Raw genomic sequence first — 26,144 nt, 5'->3', positions numbered from 1 at the left:
GCCCTAGAAACCATTCAAATGCCCATTGGCAACAGTGGATAATAAACTACTTTATTTAGGGGATAAATAAACTGTAATATAATGCAAATACCACACTCCAGTGCAAATCAGCAATAATTGATCAGGCATAAAGTTTTAAAAGAGGCATGAACTAATCTGCAGTCTTATAAATCGAAGATCCTATTTACCTCCGGTGAGGGCAGGATCAGGTAGGCAACCTGTGGGAAGTGTCTGGAGAGCAGTGGGGTGCTCCAGAAACGTCCCAATTTGGGTAGGGGTTCTGTGCGTGTTTGCTTAGTACAATTTAATCAGATGTCCGTGCATGGTTGGCGCCTTTTTCATCTGTATGTTGTCCCTTAATTAAAGCATAACTTTGTTTAAAAAATTGCGCTCTAGACTGTGACCTGCAGCACGGTTCATGCCTGACCTGAACAGGAGATTGAGGGGCTGCTGAGCGCCCACTGGGAGCCTACCTGAAGGCAGCTGGGCCAGGTGCTTGAATGCCAAGTGCGTGTTCACCCGGCAGGCCATCTGGCTGTCGTTTAGCAAGAAGGACAGCGCCGCGATGATGTCATGCTCCAAAAAGCCTTCTCTGAGGAAGAGAAGTCAGATTTAGACACAACTAAGACCAAGCTTGGAGAGGACAAGGAAGAACCAAGAGTCAGCTGCCCACCCTCAGCCCCACCTGTATTCTGAGCCTGCGCCGGCTGCTACAGACCACACCCCTTGGCTTCCAGGGAGAAGGCGAAGGCTGGAGTGGACAACGTATTACGGCAACTCTCCAGGCCATGAGGGCAGTGTGGCTGGGGTGGTGGTGGTGGAAAGAGCCACAACTCTGCCCCTCCCTAGCTAGGGCTCGGGCTCAGGTTCTTTGTGCTCTGGAGCCTTCCTTTCACTCCTCTGAGCCTCAGTCTTATTGTCTGTAAAATGGGAACGCAGCAGCAGGCCCCGAACTGCCAGCTGAGTGACTGTCTGGCTCCACCCGCCCAGCGCTGGGTGGCACCCTCACTCCCAGCGGAGGTGCCTCCAGACCTGTGTGCGCTTGTTATCCTTGTTGTTATAATTATGTGAGTTAATTAAATATTAGGAATGCCAATTAGAGGAGAGAAGAGGGTTTTTTTTTAATTTCCTTATGAGAAGACTCAAAAGTGATTCTCTAAAAAAAAAGGGGAGATGATTGTAAAAGACTCTGCAAGGTTTTTGCATACAGATTACTTCATTAATTTCTGAGTTCTTGTTCTACTTTAAAAAACCAAAGCTGCAAATTAGATGAAGTTACAGGTGTGGTTTCAGCTCAAAAGAGGATGGGAAACAGCCACCGGCGGGTCCTTACCCGAGAGCAGGCCTGAGCGACACACAGAGGTTGATGAATGCCTAATCATTGGTGTCTGTGGTTAAAATGCACTGTTTCAAGGGAATGTACAATTTCTCCAAGTCCTGGCTCTTTAACCATTTGTTTTGATTAACCAACTCACTGCTACCCAATCTCATCTGTCCAGGGGACTTCTGGGGTCACACCTTTCAAGGCTGGGGTCGGGATAGGTGAAAGCTCAGTGTGAGCCCCTCGCCCAGTGCCCAGCACTCAGGAAGTGCCCCACCACACTGCTGCTGCTGGACTGGCTGGGCTCAACCCTGTGGGGTGTTCTGCGTTGTCCCTGAGAAGAAAACAGCAGGGGGTCACCCAAGCTGCCCTGGAACTGCCCCGACTACCTGGTGCGAGGTGTCTGAGCCCTCTTTGGTCAGCACCCAGTCGCCCACCCCGTTGTCGCCCCTGCTTTGTAAATCTTCTGTGTCTGCCACTAGGGCATCTGCCCCAACCCCCAGAGGGTGAGCAAGAGCGGGGCAGGGGGAGCCAGGCCACCCAGGAGGCTCTCCTGTGTGTGGGCCATCACACAGACTAACTCCTCGGGGTGACAAGATGCCAAGTCCCAGGCTTGCCCCCTGACCCCCTGCCTGTCACTACTTGTATGGGCACAAGAGGGCAGAGGGTTTCAACATGGGCAAGTACCTAGCCCTTGACAGGCTCCGAGAGCTCTGGCATCAGTTATAAGGTGGCCACTGAACCCCGGGAGAACTTCAGAAGTTGCTCCCACTTGGTTTTGGCCCTTTGCATGCTTTGTCCAACGTGGCATGGTACAGTGAGCCAGGGTTTTGGACTCCTAGGCACTGACCACATGAGTTGCCTATTTGAGGTCAGGGTGACTAAAGAACAAGTGTAGCCGGCACGCACCCAATCGGGGCCCGTGTCCTCACCAACCCCATCCCAACAACGTGGCCACAGTGGGAAACCTCCTCCCCCGCCCAGACCTCCCGGGGCTGGTAAACAAACCCACCATTATCTTCACTGGGCTTATAGTTTCCTTAGATTTGCCCAGGTTCCAGCATCTCTGCCTCTCAGCGTCCATCACCCCCGCACTGGGGGTTACTACCTAATGTCCATATCAGGTCCCGAAAGAGAAAAGAGGATCAAGAACAGCGAAAGATGCTTCGCTCCTCCGTGCCCCTAAGGTATTAACACACTGGCCCTAGGACGCTCTCAGAGAAGCACCGTGAGACCCCCACGCAGGGTCCTGCCGGGACCCAGAGCAGAAAAGGGAGGGGCCGTGACCCCCTAGGCCAGGGCTCCCACCCCCCATACACTGCTCTGTCCCCTTCTTGGTGCCTGTGAATTTGCAACTTTGGTTTCTCTAAAGTAGAAAAACACTACAAAGACATTAAGAAGGAATCTGCATGCTAAAACCTGCCAGAATCTTATTTTATTTTATTTTTCACCCTCATCCAAGGACTCTTTTTTCATTGCTTTTAGGGAGAGAAGAAGGGAGAGAGAAAAATATCTGTGAGATAGACATGCATCCGTTGGTTGCCTCCCAGACACAATGAGTAGGGATCATTGCCAAGGCCAGGGACCTCACGCATCCAGACAGGGGGTCACACATACCTGCACCCATACTGGGGATTGAACCTGCAACCGAGGTATGTGCCCTGACCGTAATTAAACCAGCAAACTTGGTTATGGGACAACACTCCAACCAAGTGAGCCACGCTGGCCAGGGCATCTGCCAGAATCTTTTACAATCATCAAACTCTTTAAAAAGACACTCACTTTTGAGTCTTACTATGGCACCACCTCTCCACATGTACCTGTTCCTGGTGACTGCACACAGGACCTGAAATTAGGTCCCAGAGAGGAGTCGGGGAGTTGGGGGGAGGTCAAGGGGACTGAGGGACCAGGGTGGCCATCTGGAGACGGCCCTGAGCACATGGGTGTGTGAATTCAGAGACTGCAGGAGACGGAGGCTGCAGTCCCAGAGAGAGGAGCAGCTACCCAGGTCAACGTGGGGCGGACACGTCCGAGGTGTCCCAGGCTGGGCACTTCAGGCGTGTGGACTCATTTAACTCCCGGCTCCAAGCATAGACACAGACGAGGCCCCTGAGGCACTGAGGGTTTGGGGACAGATGGGACCGAAAGACCTTTAGTTCTGTGAGATGCCCTGCCACCATGAAAGGATGTGAAGCTTCTTTGAAGGGGCGTCTGTTGCCTGCAGCGTGCCCACAGCACTAAACGCCCTGTCCCTGCAGTGGCTTCGGTCATCCTTCTTATCACCACTTTTCTTCCTTCCTTGCTGGGCACGTGCATGCTGGGCATTGGTCCCTGGCCAAGCCTGGGGACCCTCTGTGATTTTTGGATCTGTTTTTAATATAAAGTAAAACTAGTGTTTCCAGGCCAGGAGGATAAACTGAGCGGTTGTGGGAAAGCACCTCCAACAGCCCCACTCAGGAACGAACTCCTAACCAAACGCTAGATGAACCACTTCTTCAGTGGGAGGTTGGCAGCTGTGCTTACACAGGAAAGGCCCAGTTCCAGGTGCCAGAAACCGGGAAGAACCTCAGCATCGTGAGCAAGGGTTGATGCCACCGGCCCAGACCAGGTGGACACTTTGAGGCTGGTGCCTTAACACTTGCATGGGGATGGGAGCCAAAGCCATAGGCCCTGTCAGGGTCTGGGAGAGGGAACTGGGCTCCCCATAAAGAGCCAACAAAAGGCTGGGCCCTGGCTGGGGAGCGGAACCGGTTAGAGGTGGCCAACACAAGGCCCTCGGGCCGAATCCAGCCCTCCACCTTGTTTTATCTGGCCTGGCCGGATAAAAATTATTCTGCCCAGCCGCAGCGCTGAAGTCTTGCTTAACTGTTAAGGAGTAGTTACATTTATACAGTCCTAAAATTGCATTTGCCCCTTTGAAGGTAACCGCGAGGCTGATGTGGCCCCCGGAGAAAATGAGTTTGACATCAGTGGGTTAGAGCATTGTCCCAATAGGCCAAGATTGTGGATTCGATCCCTGGTCAGGGCACAGACAAGAATCAACCAACTAACGCATGAATAAGTGGAACAACAAATCCCTCTCCCTGCTTCTTTCTTTCTCTCACTCTAACATCAATTTTAAAATCTTTTAATTTTTTTTAAAAAAAGGCTAAACAGTTGCGGGTGTGGGGCCTGGACTTTCTTTTCACCTTCAGAGGGGAAGGCTCAGACCAGGAGACTCACATAAAAGTGGGTCTGGCCAGGTGCCCACAGAGGCACCCAAAACCACCCCACCGAAGCCTGTTCTGGCCAAACAGAATTCCCACCAAAGAACTGCGCTGCAGACAAGAACTCAGAGCACTGAAGTTCCTTCAAGGGCATGCCACCCAGGGCTGGGATGTAACTCCAAAGCCTGACACTGGTTTCCACGAGCAGCGCCCACCTGCCCACGTTGTGGGCCGCCATGATAGACAGCACCTCCGTGGCCTTGATCCGCACCAGGTGGTTGGGGTCCTTCAGCAAAGCTCTCAGGTTCTCCAGGCAGCCTGCGAGAAGAAGAACCTTTGAGCATTTATCAGTCTCAACATTCAACGAACCCAGACTTCAACGGGTAAGCTCACATCAGGCACTAGAGATTTACTGGAGGTTTTGCTGCTGTGGGGCATGGGGGAAATCGGTTAGGAAGCATTTCGGAGTCGTTGCCGGGGGTGCTATGTGCTCACTCCAGGGACCGCTGCGTCTCACACCCTCCTGCATCTCCCCGCACACTTCCTCCCCGCACCTTCTTCTCCTGGGGTTGCCACCGGGTTAAGAAAACGGGCTCTGCCTTTGGAGAGACTCAATTCCATCCCAACTCTGCCTCCAGCTGGTCCTGTGCCTTTCGTGGGTTACCCCTAGGGATACCACACTGAGCAAATACAAATCCTGCTTTGTTTACTTATCAGGCCACTCTCACTACACACTCCTTCTCAGCACCTCGGTTTTCTTCCCTGTTGGCTGAGAGCGCACCTTCCCTCCCAGGGCAGGTGCTGAGGACTACAATAACATGAGCACGGCATGTGGGGCACTACTGGCCCAAAGTCAGGTTTATTAAAGAGCAACCTTTCTTACTGAAGCTCCAGCAGGTGTGCAAGGCCATGCTGGGACCACCACCACCTCTTATAGTAAACCGGCCCCCCAGCCAAGGCTGGAGGGAGAAGCGTCAGTTCACACTCACTGATGTACCTGGTCTGGGAGGTGTGGCCATGCCTCACCTTTTATTTTGGTAACTAGGAGAGTGGGGAACAAGGGACACAGGTCCCAGATACCATGTGGTTTCCGCAGAGCGTGTGCCTGTCGTTTGTGACAGTCTGCAGATGGGACAGAGAAACAGGCTGCCTGGTGGATTCGCAGCCACCTGGTGGAGCCAGAGCAGAGAGAGCTAGTGTGTGGCTGTGAGTCATCCCCTGGGGGTATCCTGTGGGGACCGACCAACCAGCTGGGAGGGATGCTGTGAAGGGACCGGGTCACCTCAGCCCCTCCCACCTCAAGCTACTCTTTGTCCATCCAGATCCTGGTCACGGTCACCTAGGCTCTGAGACACTCTCACCTGTTTTGATGGCCACATAGATATGTTCGGGGTCGTGCATGAGGTCACATAGAGCCATGAGGGCTTTCTGCCTCGTCAGCAGGTCTTCCGACTGCAGCTCCTCATTCAGCTTGGGCAGGGCCCGGCAGCCATAGGCAATGGCAGCCTGAGTGGGGTTGATGTCGGGGGGCTGGTACAGAGAGATCCGGGTGTGGGCCATCTTTCCACACCTGCAGAAGGTGACTCTCTAAGGTTTCCAAACAAAGCTCTGCAGAAACCACTGACGAAAAGAACCCAAAATGTTGTCATTCTTGCTACTGGGATTTAGAAGCTAACTCTCATTTGATTCTCAAAACCGTAAGCACAGCTGGGTGGTTAGTTTCACAGCCATTTTACAGATGAGCACACTGAGGCTGAGAGCAATGAAGACATCTGCTCATGGTCACGGCGAAGTGAGTAGCGGCCCAAACTGCACACTCCAGAGTTGTCCCATGCTTAACGACAGAAGAAACCACCCACACTTTACTAATATGGTCACTAATTGAGTGCTTATCTGGTGCCCAAATTACCTGGCATCTAAATCAACTGCCCTAGAAGAAAGGGACTTGGATTATCCTCGTTTTACAAAGGTGGAAGTTGAGTTTCAGGGTCAAGTGACTCGCTCAAGGAAACAACTAGGAGGATCAGGAGCCAACATTCAAATCAGGGCCCAGCTCATTAACCCATCAGGGACTTGTATTCGGATGCTTCTGACACATCCACAAAAGTGAATTCAGAAGGCCTTGGGGTTAAAAAGGTTAAAAGGTGAATTATTTTTATCACACACACACATACACCCCTTGAGCAACTCTAGGCAATGTGGTTTATTTAGTACTAAGAATGGGCTCCAGCCTCAGGCCATGGGTGGCCCTTGACAATTTCTTCCCCTCTGTGTCTTTCTACAGCTGCAAAAGGAACTTGATAATAACTCTGTTCCTACTTCCCCGACCGCCACACCAAGGCTCCAGGGATGTCGGCTGCGGTTATTATAATGGTGGCAATGGCAGGTCCCAGCCCTGTAGGATTCTAGTCCAGTTAAAGAAGTTAGCCGACTCTGATCCTGGGCACCGAGTGGTAAGGGGAGGCCCGCGGCCGGCAGGGCTGGGAGAAGTGCAGCCCTTTTGGATTTGGGGCTTCCCTCGAAGAGAACAGTGGGCCCTGGGGCAAGGGCCTGCCCTCCTCTAAAGGGCATAAGCAGCAGGAGTCTGGCTGCGTTTGAGAGAGATTTGGGGTGTGAGGACACTGGACCCGTATGAGCCAGACTGGATGGGTCTAGGGGCCCCCTGTCTTAGGACCATGTTTGGTCGCCGCTGGCTCACCTGCCTCAGCTCGCTGGGTCCCGGTAGTGCTTGCCCGTTGCCAGGCGACTCGGTTACTAGGCGACTCCGGAGGCGTCCGGTCGGCTCTGCGCAGTTGTCGCCCACCGCGCAGGCGCACACAGCTATGAGCTACGGCCGGCTGGCTGTAAATAGGGGACAATGATACTTTACAGGGTTACTGTGGGGAACAAAGGCGGCTCAGCTTTGTTTATGGCACGGAAAGGTAGGGAAATGAATATGTACTCCTTTCCCTGTACTGAACACTTTGCATGCCTTTGATCCTCCGAGTAACTCCGTGAGGGGGTAACTTTAGCCAGTTTACAGACAGGAACCTCAGGGGGTTTAGTATTTTGCCAAAATCACACAGGCCAGATCCCGAGACTGCCTAGCCCTGGCCCACCCTCCTTGCTCTGTAGACTTGTTGCCTGGTAATGACGCAGATCGGTCCTTGCAGTGGACCCAAGGCACGGCCAACTGGAGCAGTTGTGCTTGAAAGCAAGCCAGACCCAGTCGTCACCTGTATTAAACCCTCCGTGGCTCCCCAGAGGCCCCAGGACAGAGTCCAAACCTCTAACCTGCTACTCAAGACTCTGGATGATGGCCTCCTCCAACCATGCTGGACTCTCAACCCCCCAAATCGCCAACTCGCCTGCATCCTGGACTGCCTGTACCATCAGCCACCTCTTTGGCCTTCAGGACACAACTCGGTGGACACTGCCTCCATGATGCCTAACTCCTCCCCACCTCCAAGTCAGAAAATGATCCCACAGTTAAATTACCTCATGGCACACTTCCCTTCCCTAATTCTCTATTTGCTTCTCAGTTCCCCCCAGCAGACTCTGATTTCCCTGAGGGTGGAGGCTTTGTCAGTCCTGTTTACTTGCCTCTCCAATGCCTGCAATATACCAGGAGGCTTTGAGTAAGTGTAGAACAAACCAATGGGTAATGCACTCAATCAAACTTTATACTAATGTACAAAACACTTTCACCATCTTGTGTGATCCTCACAACAAGGTAGATGGGCCCTTTTATAGCTGAGTAAACTGCGGCATAGGAGGGGGTGGAGCCCTAAGCCTGGGCCTATTGTAGTGAAACTCACTAAAAAATGCACCAAGTGTAAGCTTCCAGCACATTTATCTTGAAATGAAGATAACCAACTTAGACCTGTGTGCCAAGGACCCCATATGGTGACGTGGGGATCTGCCTCCTACTGCTGTCCCTCTAAGGAGAAGTCATAAGGGTCCCCCTCTAACCCAGAGCACCCTAGCTTTTTTAGGAAGATGGTATGGAAAGCACGGGGCCAAGAGTCAGGAAAGCTGGGTCGGTTCTGACTCTAGTTCTAACTCACTAGGTAAATCTTTCTGATCATGCGAGCCTTAGTTTCCTAGCCTGTGAAATGGGAAGCTGCATGAAATAGATTCTCAAAGCTGGGAACCCTGGGCCTCTCAGAATCTGAGTATACAGTCTCTCTCTCTCTTTTTAATTGCCCGTCAATTTTATCATTTTTCAATCTCCTTTTAATTTTTTTAGATGCACATATAACATTCTGTGGAGCATATGCTAATTTGTGAAAGATAAAAATGTAATAACCACCTGTATATTTAGCAAACAGAACATATCAATGCCTGTGTTCTCTCCCCCTTCCCTATATTCCTTCCTCCTCTCCAAAGGTAATCACTGTCTCTCTCCTTTTTGGGATTACACAGCCTTTACCAGCACCCCTGGAGGCCTTCCCACCCGGGGTGCCTCACTCTCTAAACCGAAACTAGCTCACAGGGGCGAGTGGCTTGGGCCAGCTTTTAAACAGCCGTTAATTACAGGAATTAGTTTTGTTGCATGAGCTCTAGAAGCCAGGCATTTGGTATTTGGGTACCATTAGATTCTGAACAATGCTGATTAAGGTCCTTAAGTGGTAGGTATGTCCATCACTTTGCCGCTGCAGGGTGCTAGGCTCCAATCAAATACCAATATTACAGCCAAAGTTCTTAAGCCATGACTGGGGAAAGGCGGAGGTGTCTGCAGGAAAGAGTCCAAGGAGGGACGCACATCAACATACATTAGAGCTGACCTGGAAGGGCCAGAGATGGGGACATTATTGTATTCTGTGTTCCAAATTACTTATTTTCATTCGAGTTATTTATTCAATAGCAATATATACCCCAAATTCTCAAAAGTGTAAAAGAAAAATGTCTCCCTCGGTCCGCAGACAACAAGCTGTCCACACCTGTGGCAGCCACGGGTATCTTTCCAGAGGTGAGTTACACTTATACAAGTAAATGTGATTTATTTACTGTTTAACGTTATGGCAGCATACTTCAAACACTGTTCTCCACCTTCTTTTTTTAATTTAATATTTGTCCACTCATGCAACACTTACTGAGTGCCTGCTCTGTGCAGGCAGTTTTCAGCCCTCGAGATTCATCAGTGAGCTAAACGCAACAGCCCCTTGCAGTCCTGGCTCTCAGTGGAGGGAGCTACACAATCAACATAAACGATAGTATGTTAGAAAACAGGAAGTGCCTGGAGAAACAGAGCAGAATAGGGGTCGGGGAAAGGCTGCAATTGTAAACAGGATGCTTAGTGAACATCTCCTCTAGAGGTGACATCTGAAGTAAAGAAGATGAGGAAAGGGAGCCATGTGAATATCCGGGGAAAGAGTATGCCAGACCCAGGGAACAGCCAGTGCAAACCCCCATGTGCCTAGCCTGTTAGAGGAACAGCAGCAAGGATGCCACTGGAGTCAGTCGGGGACGGGCTGCGGGAGGGTGGTGAGCACTAGATGATGATGAAGTAAAAAAGGAAATGGGGCCAAGGCCGATCACATAGCCACTGAAGCCATTATAAAGACTTCATAAAGACTTCATTAATCTGCAAGCCATAAGGAGACGTTACAGGCTTTGAAGCCAAGATGGACATGACCTGATCCCTGTTTTAACAAGATAGCCTGCTGAACTGTGAATAGAATAGGTGCAAGGGTGGAAGCAGGAAGACCAGTTAAGGCGACAGAAGATAATGGCTTGGACCAGGGTGATGCCAATAGTAGTGGGAGGAAGATAGAGAATACTGGACAAAATTTCAGGTATAGCATAGCATTTACTGATGTATGAGATATGACATGTGAGAAAGGGGGTAAGGGATCTTAAAGATCACTCTATACCAACATATAACGAAACCTATGAAGTATTTCGATAACCAGAAAAGAATAATATTTAATAAATAAATACATAAACACTTCATATCATAATCCCTGCCAGTAGGAGCCCCCAGCCCTCCAGCTATGCAGACTTGCCAAGGAGGTAAGGCTCCCAGGCTTTTCATCGTCAGCCCCGCCCAGTCCACGCCCCTGTATTCCAGGCCCCACCCCCGCGGCCCTGACCCCGCCCGTTACCCCATATCCGGTTCCGCCCCGTTACCATGGTGATAGCCAGCGCTCGGACCTGCAGACAGCAAGAGGACAACCTTTCCTAGCACCCCCAGCTCCCTCTAGGGCCAGGCTTTGGTTGCTATGGTGATGGTTCAGGCAGGCCGCCAAGGGACTCTTTCTGCTGCGAGCCCCGCCCGGACCCAACCCCCGACTTCCAGGATTCGTCCGCTGGGCTCTAGTCCCGCGCGGCCCTCGTTGCCAAGGTGATGATGCAGCGAACCTAATCAGACTAGGTGGTGCAGAACCCCCGAGCGTCCGCAGCCGCCGCGGGTGAGTCCGCTGCCCTACTCCTACCCTCGGCCCACCTCCATAATGGCGCTTCTCGGAGGCCGGGGTCGGGAGAACACCTCGCCTCCGCCCTCCTCATCGCCTCATCGCCTCATCGCCTCATCGCCTCCGATCTTAACCTTGAGGCGGCCTGAGGCCCTGAACTCCACCCTGGGTCAGGCCCATGCTGGTCCTGGAGGAGAGCTGGGTCAGAGCGAGGAAGACAACCGGCCTAGGTCAAGGCCATCCTAGAGGGGAAAGGGTGCAGACAAAGAAGGAGAGGTAGGACTGTTGAATAGGTGTCAAGGGCCCGGTCCTGGGTGTGCTGACAGGCCTGGGCTGAAACCTGAGGCCCTTGGCCCACCCAGAGCCTCCATCCCTTAGAGAGTAGGAGCAGGGACACCCCTGTCCCCATTCCACTTCTGCACCCAGTCTGCCTGCGATATTTGTGCCTTCGTGTGGTGCCTCCTCACTCAGCCAGTCATATGCTCTGAGAGGGGCGGCAGGAAGAGGGAGTTGCAGGTATTCTGGACTCCCAGGCACGGTGGGGCAGACCTGCCACCCCTGTCATAGGGCCCGCAGATTGAAAGATGATGACCTCTGGCCCATACTCCTGACAGAGGTGAGGAGGCTTGGATCTGTTTTCAAAGCTACTGAAGAGTTAGGCATAAACTTGCATGTGAGTCCCCAGGGTTTGGCACAGCTCCCTAACTCTCTTTCCCCTGGTTGGGTCTACAGAACTCTCTGGAAGGATGAGGTCCTCCTTGCTGCCTCTGGGGCCCCCTGTGAGCCGGGACCGCGTCATCGCCAACTTCCCTAAGGTAGAGAGTCACTAGGCCAGACTTTGTGTGTGCGCTGCTCTCTGGACACCCCGTCCACACCTAGCTTTCCCCGCCTGCACTCACCACCAGACACACACCAGGTGAATCAGGAGGGCATGCCCTTGCTGCCAGACTCCAGGAACTTACCAGACTTCTTGAGAAGCTGGGAGACCTGGGGTTGCCCTGACCAAAATGGGGCAGCACGATAAGGGTGAGACCAGAAGACAGTGTGGCGTGGAGGTTAAGGGCATAGACTTGGCAATCCTGGGCATCAGGTCTGAATCATCCTTAAGCTGCATGACTGTGGTCAAGTTACTCAACCTCTCAGAGCCACTGTTACACAGGATAACGCCTGTCCCTGCTCCCTTGCCTGAAGGTGGTCGTTGCTCTGGTCTCATTATTATTATCATGATGATGATTATCAAAACAGCACTCCAGTTTCCTGACACCAGATCCAGGTTCTCCCCACTCATCCTTCTGCCTTCAGTTTCTACTTAAAACTGAGCTCACTTCCATTTATATTACAACCCAGCTGTAATGTATGCAGGAATGCAAATTAGTACAACCTCTATAGGGGGAGTGGAACAATATTTCCCCAACATTGCAATGCCCCCACCCTCCGATCCAGCATTTCAAGGCCAGACATTGCAACAGGTTGTAAAGCTAAAGGTCAGACACAAAGTAGATGTCCTTGGAGAGAGGGCTGCGTAGTGAACAAAGTGCTACTTCCTGACACTGGAGAAAGAGTAAGGCACCTCTCTAGGTGCTAATGTGCTGTGAGAGCCGAAGTAAACATGCAAGAGCAGTGTGTGTCGGGCACTCCCACACGTAACAAAGAAGATGGGAACCCAGAAATGTATGTGTTGGTACATGCAGGGAATAGCTTTGGAATGATGCATAAGATCCAGCTCTCAGTGGCTGTCTGCATTTCACTTGGGAGGGGCATGAGGGGAGAAATCTCCAGGGAGTGGCCTTCCTACCTTGTGAATTCTGTGCCCATGCTGGTAGGGAAGAAGGAGGTGGCTGAAGCAAGTCATCCCTTCTCCCCCTTTTCTGCTTTCCCCCACAAAGAGAGCCTTAATGCCTCGGATCCACAGGCAGCTCCCCCAGGATTTTCTTTCTTATCAGAGGCTCGGGCAATTGCTTCCCTACAGAGCTTGAGAGTGGTACCCAGGGATCACGGAGAGTGGCATTTATTGAGCCACAAGGAAGGGAAGTGTGATTAGCCCAAAACAGTCCAGGTCTCATGGGACGAAGGACCCCATTTACAGAGCAGGACATTACAGAGGCTCAGAGAGGTAGGGGGGCCTCATAAAGTCACATAGCGAGGCGTGGTAGAGCCAGGACTGTGACTTTCTCCTACCCTGGGAGGCATCTGACCTATTTCCACAGAGGGTGAGGTTCTCCCCCACTGCCTGTGGCAGTCAGGGGTCATGTGCCCCAGTTGGCCAAGTTCAGCCTGCCCCCCAGGACCATGCCGTTTCAGACCTGAGAAATTTATGGTCGGGTGGAACCAGTCCTTCCCTCTGCTCTGCGTGCCTGTTTTCCTGTCTCTAAAATCACCTCGTACTTCCTGCCCATCCTTCCTTATTACACTTCTCCAATCCATCCAAAATTAGGGGGTTCCTTTAATGACCACGGGCCACCCACCACCGTGTCACAGCAGAGCACACCAGCAGTCTCCAGTGACACCGTCCTTGCCACACTCTGTGCGCAGCCTCGGCCAACCCGAGAACAGAACATAATGGCCATCTGATGTTCATTTTTCTCATTTTAAAACAAGTGTATATTCAGCATGTGCCACGGCATCTCAGTGGCCATGAACATTTGCTGAGCACTTAGTCTGAGCCACGCTGGCTCTGTGCTTTACCAACATCATCTCATTTTGTGCCTCCGAGCCTCTGAGATGGGGAAATTGCAGTTAGGAGACATTAGGCAGCTGCCTGGGGTCACATGGCCACTAAGGGCAGATGCAGGTCTTCTCGACCCCAAGGCTGTGCTCCTAAACCACTGCCCAGCCCTGCCTTCCAAAAACTGGAAGGCTTTAAGTGCCTTCCATGACACTTTCCATGCACATATGTGCATGTTTTAAAAACAAAAACAGCATAGGAATCTGTAGAAGCTATGAGAGGATCTGGGAGCTGAAAAAAGCCCTTACTGCCCACCTCTCATCTTATCCCATGAGGACAAGAGGGGACAGTGACCTGCCACCTGCCTATGGTAAGGGCGCAGCGGCTGCCCCCGGTGAGACCCAGCTCTCCCAGTCCTCACCTGAGCTCTTTGGTCTGGCTCTGCCCCTGCGGCTCCTCCTCAGGCCTCATTAGACCCTGGAATCTTGAGGCCGTGGACAAGACAGAGGATGGATGGGACAGAGGGATCAATAAAGCTGACGAGGCTGCCCACCCTGAGGCTTGAGGAGGAAATGCTGAGAAGGAAGTCAACACCTCACTGCCCTGCTCAGTGATAGAGCCGCAGCCTCACAGGGTGATGTGCCCGTCTGTCTGTCTGTCTGTCTGACTCTTTCCAGTGGTACACGCCTGATGCCTGCCTGCAGCTCAAGGAACACTTCCACGGGCAGGTCCATGCCGCCTGCCAGCACCGGAACACGGGGACCGTCGGGTGAGCACCGCCCCAGCTCACGGGGCGTGGGGTGGGGGGCCAGCAGGAAGGAATGAATGCACGAGTGCATGTGTGAACGCAGCAGGAGAACCCTTACCCAGAGCACACCAGCGCATCCCGGGCCAGGCCCGAGGATGATGGGAGTCTCATCTGGCCTTATTGGGCACACTTCTGCCGTAGAGAACAGCTTCCCCATTTCTCAGCCTGAGGCTTCAGTGTTTGCCTTCTTCTCTTGTCTGTAATGTTTTTCCTTCAGACCTCAGTATAGTGTCAGGTCCTCTGGGGGCCTTCTCTGAGCCTCCCCCCCGTCCCCAGTGTGGGTGTGCGGGGCACCCCTCCTGTGTGCTCCTGTGCCACACGCACTTATCTCATGGGACTGCGAGTTTGGGGGTGAGGGCTGTGTCTGTTCTTTCCTGGGCACAGCCGGCACAGGGATCTTGCCGCACTCACAATCTGCTGAGAGAGTTGGCTGGGCTCGCGGGTGACACAGGTGTGGGGAGATGGCAGTGGGGCCCAGCTCTGAGGTCCCAAGGTGGGTCAAAGTGAGGCCAGCCTCAGGTCGGAATGGCCAAAGCAGCCATGGTCATAGGATGATGTAATGGCCACCCGTTTGGGAGTACCGGTTCTGTACCAGGTGCTTCACGCAGATTACCCCCCAACCCTTCCCAAGAGCACAAGGAGGTGGGGAGACTAGGGCACAGAGGGCACCCCACCACACCTCAGCAGTGCCTTTACTCCTTCACCTGGGAAGCAGAGGAAGGGGCATGCTGTTCCAGAGCTAGCGTCCACTTGGGAACAGAGTAGACACAGCCTCTCCCCTGGCAGACGTGGCCAGGTGACGTGCACCAAGTCACCAGAGGTGCCCTCCTGCTGTCTGCAGGCACAGGAAGTGCCTGGTCAGATATTACCTGTTGAGCTTTGGCATGAGCTGCAGAAACTCAGAGTATCACCCCCAGCCCCAGGAATGCCACTGCGTGGAATGCAAGACACTCCCAGAGTGAGTGGTAGGTGCCCTTGGTGAACACAGTCCCCAGAGAGCCCCAGAACCTCAGAGCCAGTTGACCTCATGCCACAGTCCAGATGCACAGACCTAAGTTCCATCTGTGACATACCCCTTGGCCTGGCTGGGCCTAGCAGAAACCTCCAAGGGAGGGGGCATGCCCCGCTCACCCACGGGAGTGACTGCTTTTGAGGAGCGAGAGGGAACCTATCGGGCATGTAGCCCCAGGGGCAGGTAGAAGGTGCAGGGGCCCTGCCCCCAACCCCGGGCTGTGTCCCCTGCACACGTGGGCCCTGTGTCTGCACCCTCAGTGTGCTCCAGGTTCCTTCCTGCACCCTTAGCTTGGACGCAGACCCACCTTATGGCTCCTCCCTCTGCTTCCTCATCTTCTGGTCCCAATTCTAATTCTCACTCAGGACTTGGGCCCAGCAGGGTCCGGGGTACCGCCCCAGGGACAGCACAGTCCCCAGAATGAATACAGACTCTCCTGCCCTCCTCTCTGATGTCCAGGAGTGGACACAGACTTCCCAGAGTGTCTCAGCAGATGTCTTGTCCCCTGTCCAGGGTTGAGGGTGGCTCACAGGTGGAAGCACAAGGAAGGAGGAGCCTGTGGTGTGAAGATGCTCTTGTGACCATGCTTGAGCACAGCACGGTCGCCTTCTTTACAGGCTCAGCCTCTCCAAGGTGGTAGTGGTTGGTGACCTCTATGTGGGCAAGACCAGCCTCATCCACAGGTAAGCACACCAGCCATACTGCCCAGCGCCAGGTTGTCAGGACTTTGCCTGAGGGGCCCAGATGACAAAGTCAGGGAAACCACACTCCATGGGAGGGTGTAGGCAGTCAGGGCAATGGTGGGGTCAGCAGAGAGTGTGGCATCTCAGGAGCCTGGCATTGGTCACGCTGCCCCCCTAGGGCCATGGGCTCAAGCCTCGCCAACCCCCTTGCAAAAGGATGCCCGGTTTCTCTTTCCCCGTCCCTGACTTGCAGTGTCCGTTGCAGCCCCCTGCCCCGCACGTGTGCTGTTGGCTGTCCACGCAACCTGTCTCTGCAGACCTCCATCCCCACAGCAACCTCCATTCAGCAGGCTTCATTGCCTCCAGGCGCTCGGTGCCGGGAACAAGTGTCCTGCAGCCTCTCTGACTACTCACTCCCACAGGTTTTGCAAGAACGTTTTTGACTGCAACTACAAGGCCACCATCGGAGTGGACTTTGAAATTGAGCGCTTTGAGATTGCTGGGATTCCCTACAGCCTCCAGATGTAAGTCCCTGATTCCTGCACGGCTCGTGGGGGCTTTGGGAGACCGTTGGTGAGCTGCTCCTCAACTGTCCAGTGGTGCTCAGAGAGGTCCTGTTTGAACGAGCAGGGCTCCGTGTCCCGCACCACCTGCACCTGGCCATCTGCGACCGCACTCGCCGGGCCAGCAAGGTGGTCATGTCAGGTCTCTGTGCCTCTGTCCCATCTGGAAAATGGAGCCAAAACTGGGTCCCCGTGTGCCAGGCTCTACTGGAGGCCACGCGGTCCCGAGCCTTCCTCAGTCCTGATGCACCTCCTCCTCCCCCCATGCCCTTGCTCTGCGTTCCCTCCGTCTTTCTTCCCTGCTGGACCCCATGCCTCTGCCTCTCAGTGGCTGCTGGCTTCCTCCTCTCCCCTCTAGTTTCCCTTAGAACAGCCCAGAGTTTCTCCCCCAAGTGCCTACCTTCCCACCAGAGCTCTGAACTTTGTCTTCCCTCTCCTCTGGTGCATGGAGGATGCTGCACCCCCTCCCTGCACCCCCAGCCCTGCCGTCTCCTGTGTGGCCCCCACTTCATCCCAAGCCACGCTTCATGTACCCTCCATGCTCCCCTGCTGGTGTTCACCAGGCTTCTGTCCTGGTCCCTTCTCCTCTCTCTCTCCCTGGGCTTCACACCTGCTCCTCTGCTTTCATTCCTCAAACCTCCATGCCCTGCCCAGGCTGGGCTGGGAATCCATGGTAACCAAGATGGAGCTCACCCTCTCGTGGACCTCAGCTCCTAACTCTGTTGAGACTGCCCCCTTTCTCTGAGGACTTCTATAGCCTCAGTGTGGTCCTAGAGCCAGGTGGTACCACTGACCCTCACCCAAAGGAGAGCACAGGGTCAGACCAGAGCAGAAGAGGCAGTGGGAATGCAGGGCTGCAGGACCAAGGGGATCTGGAAGCAGGAGAGCCGAGAACAAAGCTAATGGAAGCAACCTAGGTGGAGCCATGTAGTGAGTGGCCCGTGGCTGGGCTCACCATTTCAACCACAGGCTGTGTCTAATTAGAGGGCTGAGGCCAAAATAGGGACGCTGTCCTGGCTTAGCCTCTCATTGTCCTACATTAAGGCCAGCCAACCAACTGGCCTCACCTCCAGGCCACCCTTCCAGCTTCCCACCTAGAGCCATCAGAAGTAAAAGCAAACGTGAATGAATTAATAAAAGAATAGGACCAAAAAGTTCTCTCTCATGGTGATCAATTGGAAAAATTTCAGACCATTGATGTTTTGTTCTGGCTTGTTTACTTGTCAGTTTACTGAGAAAAGTTTGTGTTGTTTTTTTTTTTTGAGAGAGAGAGAGAGTGGAGGGAGGGAGAAGAGAGGGAAACATTGATGTGATTTTTTTTATTGCTTTTAGAGACAGTGGAAGGGGAAAGAGAGAAACATCCATCAGTTGCCTCCTATACACACCCCCACCGAGGACCAAACCCACAACCTGGTGCCCTAACCAGTGAGCAAACCGGCAGCCTTTCAGTTTACAGGACAGTGCTGCAACCAACAGTCCTTGCCTTTCACTGGCCAAGGCAAGAGAAAAATTAAATTTTGACCTGTTGATTTTATGAAGGGATGGGTTTTCAGACTCAGCCCTGCACATTGACTCTGGTTCCAAACCAGAGTCAGTGGATCACAGCATCTGCATCCCTCTCTTCTGTAGGGTGCCCATGCCAGACATTATTAATCAATTGTCCCATTCTTTTCCACTGAGCCAGGGCTCAGTTTCTCCAGAGAGTCAGAGCTAACCAATCAGTCACCCGGGAGATACAAACCAGGTCCCTGTTAGACACCTGCACCCCCACCTGGGCTCTGAGCAAGCCCTCTACTGCAGTGCAGAAGGTGGAGCCATGGCTTAGTCATATGTGAGCAAGTGGCAGAGCCGCGGCTGGCTGTCCACCCTGGGGCCCCTGTCCCATTCACAGGGCCTGCTCCATGGGAGCACTTCCACATCCTCTGAGCGAGCACATAGGGGCGTGTTCTCTTTTTTTATAATACAGTCACAAGCTCAGTCACAAGGGGCTGAGCTATAGCTCCACGCACCTGGGCAGTGGACCTGCTGAGCCCCTGCCCTTCTGCCGTGGGTACAGTGTGTCCAGCTGGGGAATTCCCCCATCGGGCACCCTAGAAAGAGACCCTAAGGGGCCTAAGGGCTTGGGAGGTGGACACGGCGGGCACTTCCTGAAGCCCATGCAGACTTTGGGGTCTGCTGTCCAGGGCCCCACCAGCCCCCTGAGCTCTGACCACTGCAGTCACTTAACCTGCCACCTCTCTGTTTCCCTTTCTCTCTCTGCCACTGCACAGCTGGGACACAGCAGGGCAAGAGAAGTTCAAGTGCATCGCATCTGCCTACTACCGGGGTGCACAGGGTGAGCAGCCGTGTGGTGGCAACAGTAGGACCCTCAACGTCATACAGCAGAGGGCTCCCTGCCAGGTTCCACAGTGAGAAGTCTTGACCCTCTGCCCCAGCACCAAATCTGTCCCCAAGAAGCACTTAGAAACACTCAGGCCAGTCTGTGGGGCCAGGACTGGCCTCAGCAGTCACAGCCTTTGGGGACCCTGTGGTGACGGGGGCTCCCTCTGCGTCTCAGCACCAGTTGCAGCTCACAAAGACACACACAGAGAGAAGCATGTGTCCAGAGAATCTAGAAAGGAGAGGAGGAGGAGGTGGGGGGCGTCTCAGCCACTGATGAGAGAGCGGAGGGGGGGGGGGCTGGCTGCATCTTCCCATTTCCCGCCCTTGCTGCTCCCCAAAAGTTTCCCCGAAGCTGGTTGTTGCGATCACTCTCACAGCATAGCTGCCATGGGTCAAAAGTCTGCCGCACACCACGTCCTGAGCTGAGAGCTTTTAAAATAACTGCTCTGGCTTAAACCTCCCAGCAGCCCTAAGAGCTAGAGCTATGGTTCTCGCCCTTTCACAGATGGGAAGACAGGCTCTCAGCAGCTAAGGCCCTTGCCTGAGCTCCCTTCTCCATGTGTGGCAGAGGCGAGATCAGCATCCTCAAGCTCGTCTTGCCTCTCTGTATCCCCCACTGTGGCTGCACCGCTGGGTGTGGGTTGGAGAGAGCGTGGGAGGGAGGGTCACGAGGGTCAGCCATGGGGTATCTCCTTCCCAGCCTCCGCTGTGGGGCCAGAGCTGAGTGCCTGGGGTCCCTCCCCCGCAGTTCCTGGGCAGCAGGGAGCCACCTGAATAGAGTGCCCCTTGTCCCAGTTTCCCTTACCCATCACTGACCAGCTCTTGGCTTTTCCCCACATGCGCAGTGATCATCACAGCCTTTGACCTCACTGACGTGCAGACTCTGGAACATACCAGGCAAGTCTGGGAATCTATAGCTCCTGGGGTCCCCAGGGCTCAGAGAACCACCTGAAAGGGGACCCCAAATCTGGACCCATGAGCTGGGGCCCCACTGGCAGGTGTGAGTGACCAGTTCCCTTGTTAGGAGTGCCCACAGGCCGCTTGTTTAAGTCACCTTATGATCCCTCGAGATCTGCACTGAATGCTGGAGTCAGGGCCGCTCAGGGTGCACAGCCAGCACAGTGGCCCGGAGGCCTGCGCCCCGCAGGGCCTGCCCTCGGTCTAATGCTCCGCTGTTGCCGTCTTGAAAGCCCTGTTGTCAGATGAAGGGCCTCATATTTCCATTGTCCCTGGGCCCTGCAAATCATATAGCAGTCTTGTCTGAAGGAACGTGATTGGCATTTGTTGTCTTGGGCAGAGATGTGGTCAAGAGAGCTGGCCGGCAACGAGCAGTTCTGGGAGGCCCTCCTGCTTCCGCCGGAAGTCATCTGGCTAACGGACCAAAGTCCCCTTCACCTCACTTCTGTTTGGGCATTCACCTCTAACATCTGTCAAGCCCTGTGAGGGAGGCCAGAGTGATTGTACTGGTTGATGACAGTGCAGGACTCACCCAAGTTGACACGAGACAAGGGCAGAGCCACAGCCAAGACTGGGTCTTCACCTCCCCTGGCCAGTGCGCTTACACCACCATTTCCCTGTGGTCCAGCAGAGGCCCATCTGACCTCAGGACCAGCGCCCTCTCAACCAGTGTGGGTCAAGGTCCCCTCCTGGCACCTCCCAAGTCAGTGCTCCTCCCTGGGGAAGAACCTGGGTCTGCACCCATTCCTTGGTCTTTCTCAGGCCTCTCTGGGTGGGTAGGGCTATGTCTCAGCCGGTCTTCCCCAACCCTAACCCCCTGTGCATTCTAGGCAGTGGCTGGAGGATGCACTGAGAGAGAACGAGCCAGGTTCCTGCCTTGTATTCCTTGTGGGAACCAAGAAGGACCTTCTGGTGAGCAGGGAAGGCCCCCAAGAAAATGTAGGTGCTTTCAGCCCGAGCCTGGGAGAGGGAGGGTAGCACTGACGTGGCTAGATGAGAGTTTGAGGACTGCAGGCCTGGGGCCTGAAGGTTAGGGGCGCTCTTCTCAGGGAGGCACAGCTGGCACTAAGATTTGCCTGGGACTACTGGGGTCTCACCCCCGGGGAAGGCATCTGCTACCTGCCCCCTGAACTGGGTCCTGCACAGCCCAGGGTGAAACGGGGAGGAAGGAGGCACCCTGGGAGGCTAGCAGGACCCTCCTCAGGTTCCTCCTTGAAGAGAGGCCAATTCTCCCAGTCAAGGGCAGCGTGTGAGCAGGCAGAAGTGGAGGCTGTGCACCTGGCCAAGGAGATGCAGGCCGAGTACTGGTCGGTGTCGGCTAAGACAGGTGAGTGGGTACGGGCCTTTCGCTGTGGTGGGCTCGGGGCTAGCTGTGGGGGACTCACGCATTTCCTTTCTCGGGCCCGTTGAGTGCCTGCGTCACAGCCAGCTGTGCTAATCACGGTGAAGGTGACACCTGATCTTCTGGGCAGGTCATTTTGTCCCTGTTAAGTCGATTGTAGGGTCCCCAGGTGGCACTGCCAGGTCTAGGATTGGAATTCAGCCCTCACCTGTGACCCCTGTGGCTTCCTGCCCACAACCAGTGGGTATTGGGTGGGAGGCACCACCTGGCACATAGAAGGTCCCAGCAACAGGGGGCTCCCATCCCTTCCCTGGGTGTCATCGTGGAAGACACTGAAATATTACAGCCTCCAGTCCACATGCAGATCCCCCCGATCTGTCCCCTGGTCCCTGAGCCACCTTCCCCATGGGCCAGTGCTCACCATGGCCCCTGAAAGATGCCCAGCGTCTCCGGGCCTCAGTACCCTCATCTGGGAAGTGGGTGATGTTGTTCACCTCATTTATTTTTACAAGAGCCATGTGTAAAATAGATTACACTGAAAAGAAAATAGACAACACAGAACAGTGGAGAACAGACTTAGAAAACACAGGTTGTTGGGGGCGTGAAATGAGGTAACGTGCAGTGAGTGCTGGTGTGTAGAGGCTCTGGGGACAGGGGGATGGGGAGGATCCCCCACCCACATGGCAATCTCAGCCCTGGTGAGGGGCAGAGCAGATACTGCCCAGGGGCTGGCTGAGGGACGGCCGAGGGTAGGTGCCGCCAGGAGAAGACCACCTCCAGCTCAACACAAGCAAAGAGGGGCAGCACCCAGGCCTGGTAACCCCTGATGGTATCCCCGTGCCCTCTGAGAGCTCTCACTCCCATCCGTGTGACAGCGCTCTGCGCTCCCTGCAGGCCGAGCAGAACGGCCTGTGTGTGTGCATGTGGGCCCCTGGACCCCGGCCTGGCCCAGATAGGTGGCTGCCTCCACCCAGAGGAGGCTCCACGAAGGCTCCACGTGGGGGCTGGCAGCATGTGCTCACCCGCACAGCCGCCCACTGCACAGGCGCTCACAGTTACAGAGAGCAGGCACCTTTCCGCTCACACGTATCCCCGCGCCTGGCCCGCAGGAGGTGCTCCATGCCAACTGATGGGAAGAATAGATGTGACGAAGCCGAGGTGCAGAGATTTGGGGAAGCTGCTTGGGCCAGTGGCCAGAGGGGGAGAGAGGGCTAGAGCCAGGTGGGGACCTGGGCCAGCAGGCCAGGCCCCTGCACTGCACTGTCCCGTGGAGCCCCAGAGGGGGACTACCCTGACCCTCGTACCCACCGGCTCCCGCCCAGATGCTCTGCAGCTGAGGGCAGAGATGGACAGACAGGGTCACAGCTGTTTCGTGGGCCCACAGGGGAGAACGTGAAGGCCTTCTTCAGCCGCGTGGCCGCCCTGGCGTTCGAGCACTCGGTGCTGCAGCACCTGGAGAGGAGGAGCAGCTCCCGGCTCCGGGTCGGCGATGGAGAGCTCATCCGTGCGTACTGGTGGCTGGGGCAGGGCGGGAAGCAGGCCTGTGGCCTGGAATCCACGTCCACCGCCCTCCTGTCCCCTTTTCTGGGCTGTCCTTTCCCTCTGTGCTCTGACCTCCGGCCTGCAGCCTCCCCGACCCCACCTGCCAGCTCAGACTCCTCCCTGGCTTCCCTTGTCTGCCTGGCAGCCTCCTCATGGGCTGGCCGAGCATTCCAGGCTCCACGGGCGTGTCCTGGCTCTCCCAGTACCTGCCTTTGCCCACTCTGTTCCACCACCTGGAATGTGTCCCTGTGCCAGGCCTTGAATAAGGGGCCTTGAAGGTCAAGGTCACAGCTCTGGTCAGCAGTCATCAGTATGGGGTCCCTGTCCATTGTCCCTGGAGGTGCCTGTTTGATGCCAAGTGACCTCTCCCTTCCTTACAGATATGGAGGGAAGTCCGTCTCAGACCCCGGAGAGCAAGAGGCCCTCTGGCCTGGGTTGCTGTTAGCTGGGGACTGTGGCAGAGGCCTCCACCCTCCACACATGCCCGGGCAGTGCCTTCTGCACTGTGGAGGAGGGACATGGAGCCTGAGCTCTGCGACACGCCTGTCGGCCCACCACTGCAGCATTCAGACGCTTCTCTGGAGCAGGTTAGGAGCCAGGAAAGGCCCTCACTGCCCCCCCAGAGCCCCCACACTGCCCAGCATGTGGGGGTCCGGTGATGATATCTGGAAAGCCAGTCTCATCTCCAGTCACCAGTCCACCTGGCCTTGAGAAGCCTCGGACTGCAGACAGAGGACACTTGTGCCCCGTGGCCCACATCCTTTGCCCGCAGCGCACGTCAGCACTCCGCCCAGGTGCTCTTCCTCAGCCTCCCTGCGTTGACCTCCAAACCCTTCTGATCTCAGGTCCAGGTATGCGGGACTCTTTGGAGTCGGCACTCACCTGCCCTCCCTGCCCAGGACTTGGATGTTTGCAACAGGACCTACAGTTCTGGTTGTCCTGTCTGCTGGCCCTCTGCCATAGTCTCGCAGGGTCCGTGGGTAGCCTTGCCTCTCTGTAGGAGGGCGAGTGAAAAGGCCTCTGTGGCCCCTTCTGGTCAAGGGTCCATCTCTGCTCCTCCTCAGTCCTCAGGGTCTTGCCCTCTGGTCAGTGGGCAAGGACCAGCAGAACAGGCCCCTCATTCCTCTGGCCCATCTGGACAGTAAATTTCTCTAGCCAAGCTGCAGGAAAACAACTGCCCGGCTGCCCCTGGGGTAACTCACTGTGACACCCCCTGAGCATGGCACTGCCCTGATCTGCCTCTGGCATCAGCCCCCCAAACTCTGCTGGGCTAGTGCCCACTGTTGCCCTCACTACCCCTCTCTCCCACTGGCCTGGGAACAAGGAAGTGCTGGGCTTGCCCCTCGGGACCTTTGTGATGGCGTGCCCATGTCCTTGGAGGACACCAGAAGCCATGCAGAGTCGAGTGTGCTCCTGTCTCCACCAGCCTCCCGCACGCCCAGACGGGCTGCAGTAGCAGGGACCCCGTCCAGCTCCTGCCCATGGCGCCCCCTCCTCTGTGTGCCCTCCTGTTGCCCCTCCATGGGGGCTGTTAACTGCCCCTCACGCCCCTCATACTCCCACAGCCCTAGGTGTGTGCCCGCTCATCCCTGCCCACCTTGTGCCGTGGGCAGGCAGGCACATCCGGACGCACCCCACCTGCTTCTCGCAAGTGGCCAGCGTTCTGCGGGCAGCCATTCCAGGTGGCACTGTCGCCCGGCACCCGGGACAGTACCTGGCACCACAGGCACTCACTGCCACTGCCAGACATCAGTGGGGGAGGACGCTGGCATTTTTTCCTGTTTATTCCCCCTTCACCACGCGCTTAGCACTCATTTTTATAGATATAAAATACTTCTTTGTATAAATCACTCTTAAAGGAATTGTGTACTAATAGTGAAACAAAACAGGAGTACAAGGCTTTGTATGCGAAGGGGAGGTCCCCCTCGGGCTGTCGGTAGTGCTTCTAGGGAGCGAGTGCTGTTCCCAGCCGGCAAAATCCCTCCAGACTGTTCCTGTGTGAGCACAGCCATGACCTGTCGGCCTGTTTGTCGTTCACTCAGCACAACCCCTGTCCACATACCCTGCCTGGGAGCTTGCGTCCTTGATGACCCGTGGAACCCCCCCAGCACACACCACGCATGCCTGCCCCCTCAGCAGCTGGCAGTTTTCCTTCGTGTGGAGGGACTGGAGTCCATTCACCCCACCCTGTACCTGGGACATTTGGTTTGAGTCAGCTTGTAGCTTTTACAGGAGGGCTGCAATGGTCACCCTTGTAGTTACGGCTTTGCACACTCAGAATTCCCCAAAGAGGCCTTGCTGGCCTCCTGTGGACCCTCACCCCAGTTTGGTCCACCGGATACAATCTTGGGGGGCAGGCCACATTGGGGGTGTATTAGAGGTGGGTTTGCAGCACACAACAGAAAGCGTCACAGGGTGGGAAAGCCTGGGCCTGGTGGGCTGGCATTCTCCATGGTTCCCTCTCTTTGCCTCTCTAGGCCCCAGAATTGGGGGCAGTAGTGGCATCTGGCTGTTACCAGCTCCTGAGCTGGGCTCCCACTGTCCAGTGTGCGCCCGCCCTCCCTAAGTGGCCCTTTATCACACTGCACCCATGTTGCCCACTCTGTGTGTTCAGTTTCCACCATCAACCCGTGTCTCCATCAAAGTCGCTGCAGTGCGGTTCCCCCAATAGGATAAGTCCACAGAAACCTCTTTAAGCGCCTCCAAGTTTGGCTATGACGTCTTGTCCTTCTGCCTCGTTCCCCAGACCCCTTCCCTGCTCTCTGCGCGCACACTCTCGCCCTGGTGTTTGAGGTCCCTCACTGGCCACCCCAGCCCACCCTTCAGGCCCCTGTGCTCCAGCCTCCATCCCAGGGGCTTTGGCCCCCTTCCCTGCCAACAGCTCCGTGCCCCTACTCTAGGAGGACTTTGTGGGACCCCCACGATTCATAGAGCACCTGTTACTTCTGGGTGCAGTACCTCTGTGTCTGGGCTCCCTCTCCCACCCTCTCCTGGTTTATTTGCATGGCCCCACCCATGCCCACCTCTCCTCAGAGTCCTAGCAGAGCCCGGAAACTCAGTCCCTTCCCTCATTACACCCAGCTCCCTGCCCCCAGGCTGTCGTCCTGCCCAGCCCCACAGCCACGTGGCAGAGGTGCTTAGCAGGGTACTGGCTCTCAGCTGCCTTAATCACATGTCCTGGCTGCACGTGTGCTGCCCTGGCCCTCCTCCCAGCCCAGCTTCAGGCCTCTGGAAGGGAGGGGAGGCCAAGGATCTATTCAACCTTCAT

General features: G+C 55.2%; 2 protein-coding genes and 1 long non-coding RNA gene across 4 annotated transcripts in view; 2 read left to right on the top strand and 1 right to left on the bottom strand.

Moving 5' to 3' along the window:
* The window catches only part of RSPH14 (radial spoke head 14 homolog), a 79,126-nt gene extending 71,827 nt beyond the window's left edge, over positions 1 to 7,299 (bottom strand). Inside the window, exons 1-4 of the mRNA XM_037067350.1 lie at positions 7,226 to 7,299; positions 5,889 to 6,147; positions 4,743 to 4,845; positions 474 to 592 (exon numbers count right to left, since the gene is read on the bottom strand). Coding sequence (XP_036923245.1) covers positions 474 to 592; positions 4,743 to 4,845; positions 5,889 to 6,087 — 421 coding nt within the window. The 5' untranslated portion in view covers positions 6,088 to 6,147; positions 7,226 to 7,299. The remainder of the gene's footprint in view (positions 1 to 473; positions 593 to 4,742; positions 4,846 to 5,888; positions 6,148 to 7,225) is intronic.
* Positions 7,300 to 10,636: 3,337 nt separating this feature from the next.
* RAB36 (RAB36, member RAS oncogene family) lies at positions 10,637 to 23,468 on the top strand. Of its 2 annotated transcripts, XM_037067385.1 has the most exons (11): positions 10,637 to 10,919; positions 11,655 to 11,737; positions 14,265 to 14,356; positions 16,025 to 16,090; positions 16,513 to 16,614; positions 18,924 to 18,988; positions 19,881 to 19,932; positions 20,823 to 20,904; positions 21,229 to 21,319; positions 22,719 to 22,838; positions 23,257 to 23,468. In XM_037067385.1, the coding sequence occupies exons 2-11, from the start codon at positions 11,669 to 11,671 to the stop codon at positions 23,319 to 23,321; spliced, it is 804 nt and encodes a 267-aa protein (XP_036923280.1). In that variant the 5' UTR covers positions 10,637 to 10,919; positions 11,655 to 11,668; the 3' UTR covers positions 23,322 to 23,468. The 2 variants fall into 2 exon arrangements, with proteins under 2 accessions (XP_036923280.1, XP_036923281.1); XM_037067386.1 differs by lacking the exons at positions 10,637 to 10,919; positions 11,655 to 11,737 and adding an exon at positions 15,133 to 15,353 and having other exon boundaries at positions 14,267 to 14,356.
* A 69-nt stretch (positions 23,469 to 23,537) lies between these two features.
* Positions 23,538 to 24,035, top strand: LOC119001844 (uncharacterized). Its single transcript, XR_005069643.1, has 2 exons — positions 23,538 to 23,727; positions 23,948 to 24,035. It is a non-coding gene; the product is annotated as an uncharacterized LOC119001844 (long non-coding RNA).
* Positions 24,036 to 26,144: the final 2,109 nt, after the last annotated feature.

This window comes from Sturnira hondurensis, unplaced genomic scaffold (genome assembly GCF_014824575.4).
Source record: "Sturnira hondurensis isolate 20B ecotype Veracruz unplaced genomic scaffold, ASM1482457v3 Scaffold0017254, whole genome shotgun sequence".
In the NCBI taxonomy this organism is placed as follows: Eukaryota; Metazoa; Chordata; class Mammalia; order Chiroptera; family Phyllostomidae; genus Sturnira; species Sturnira hondurensis.
The sequence above is the reverse complement of the archived record's forward strand: the minus strand, read 5'-3'. Positions and strand labels throughout refer to the sequence as shown.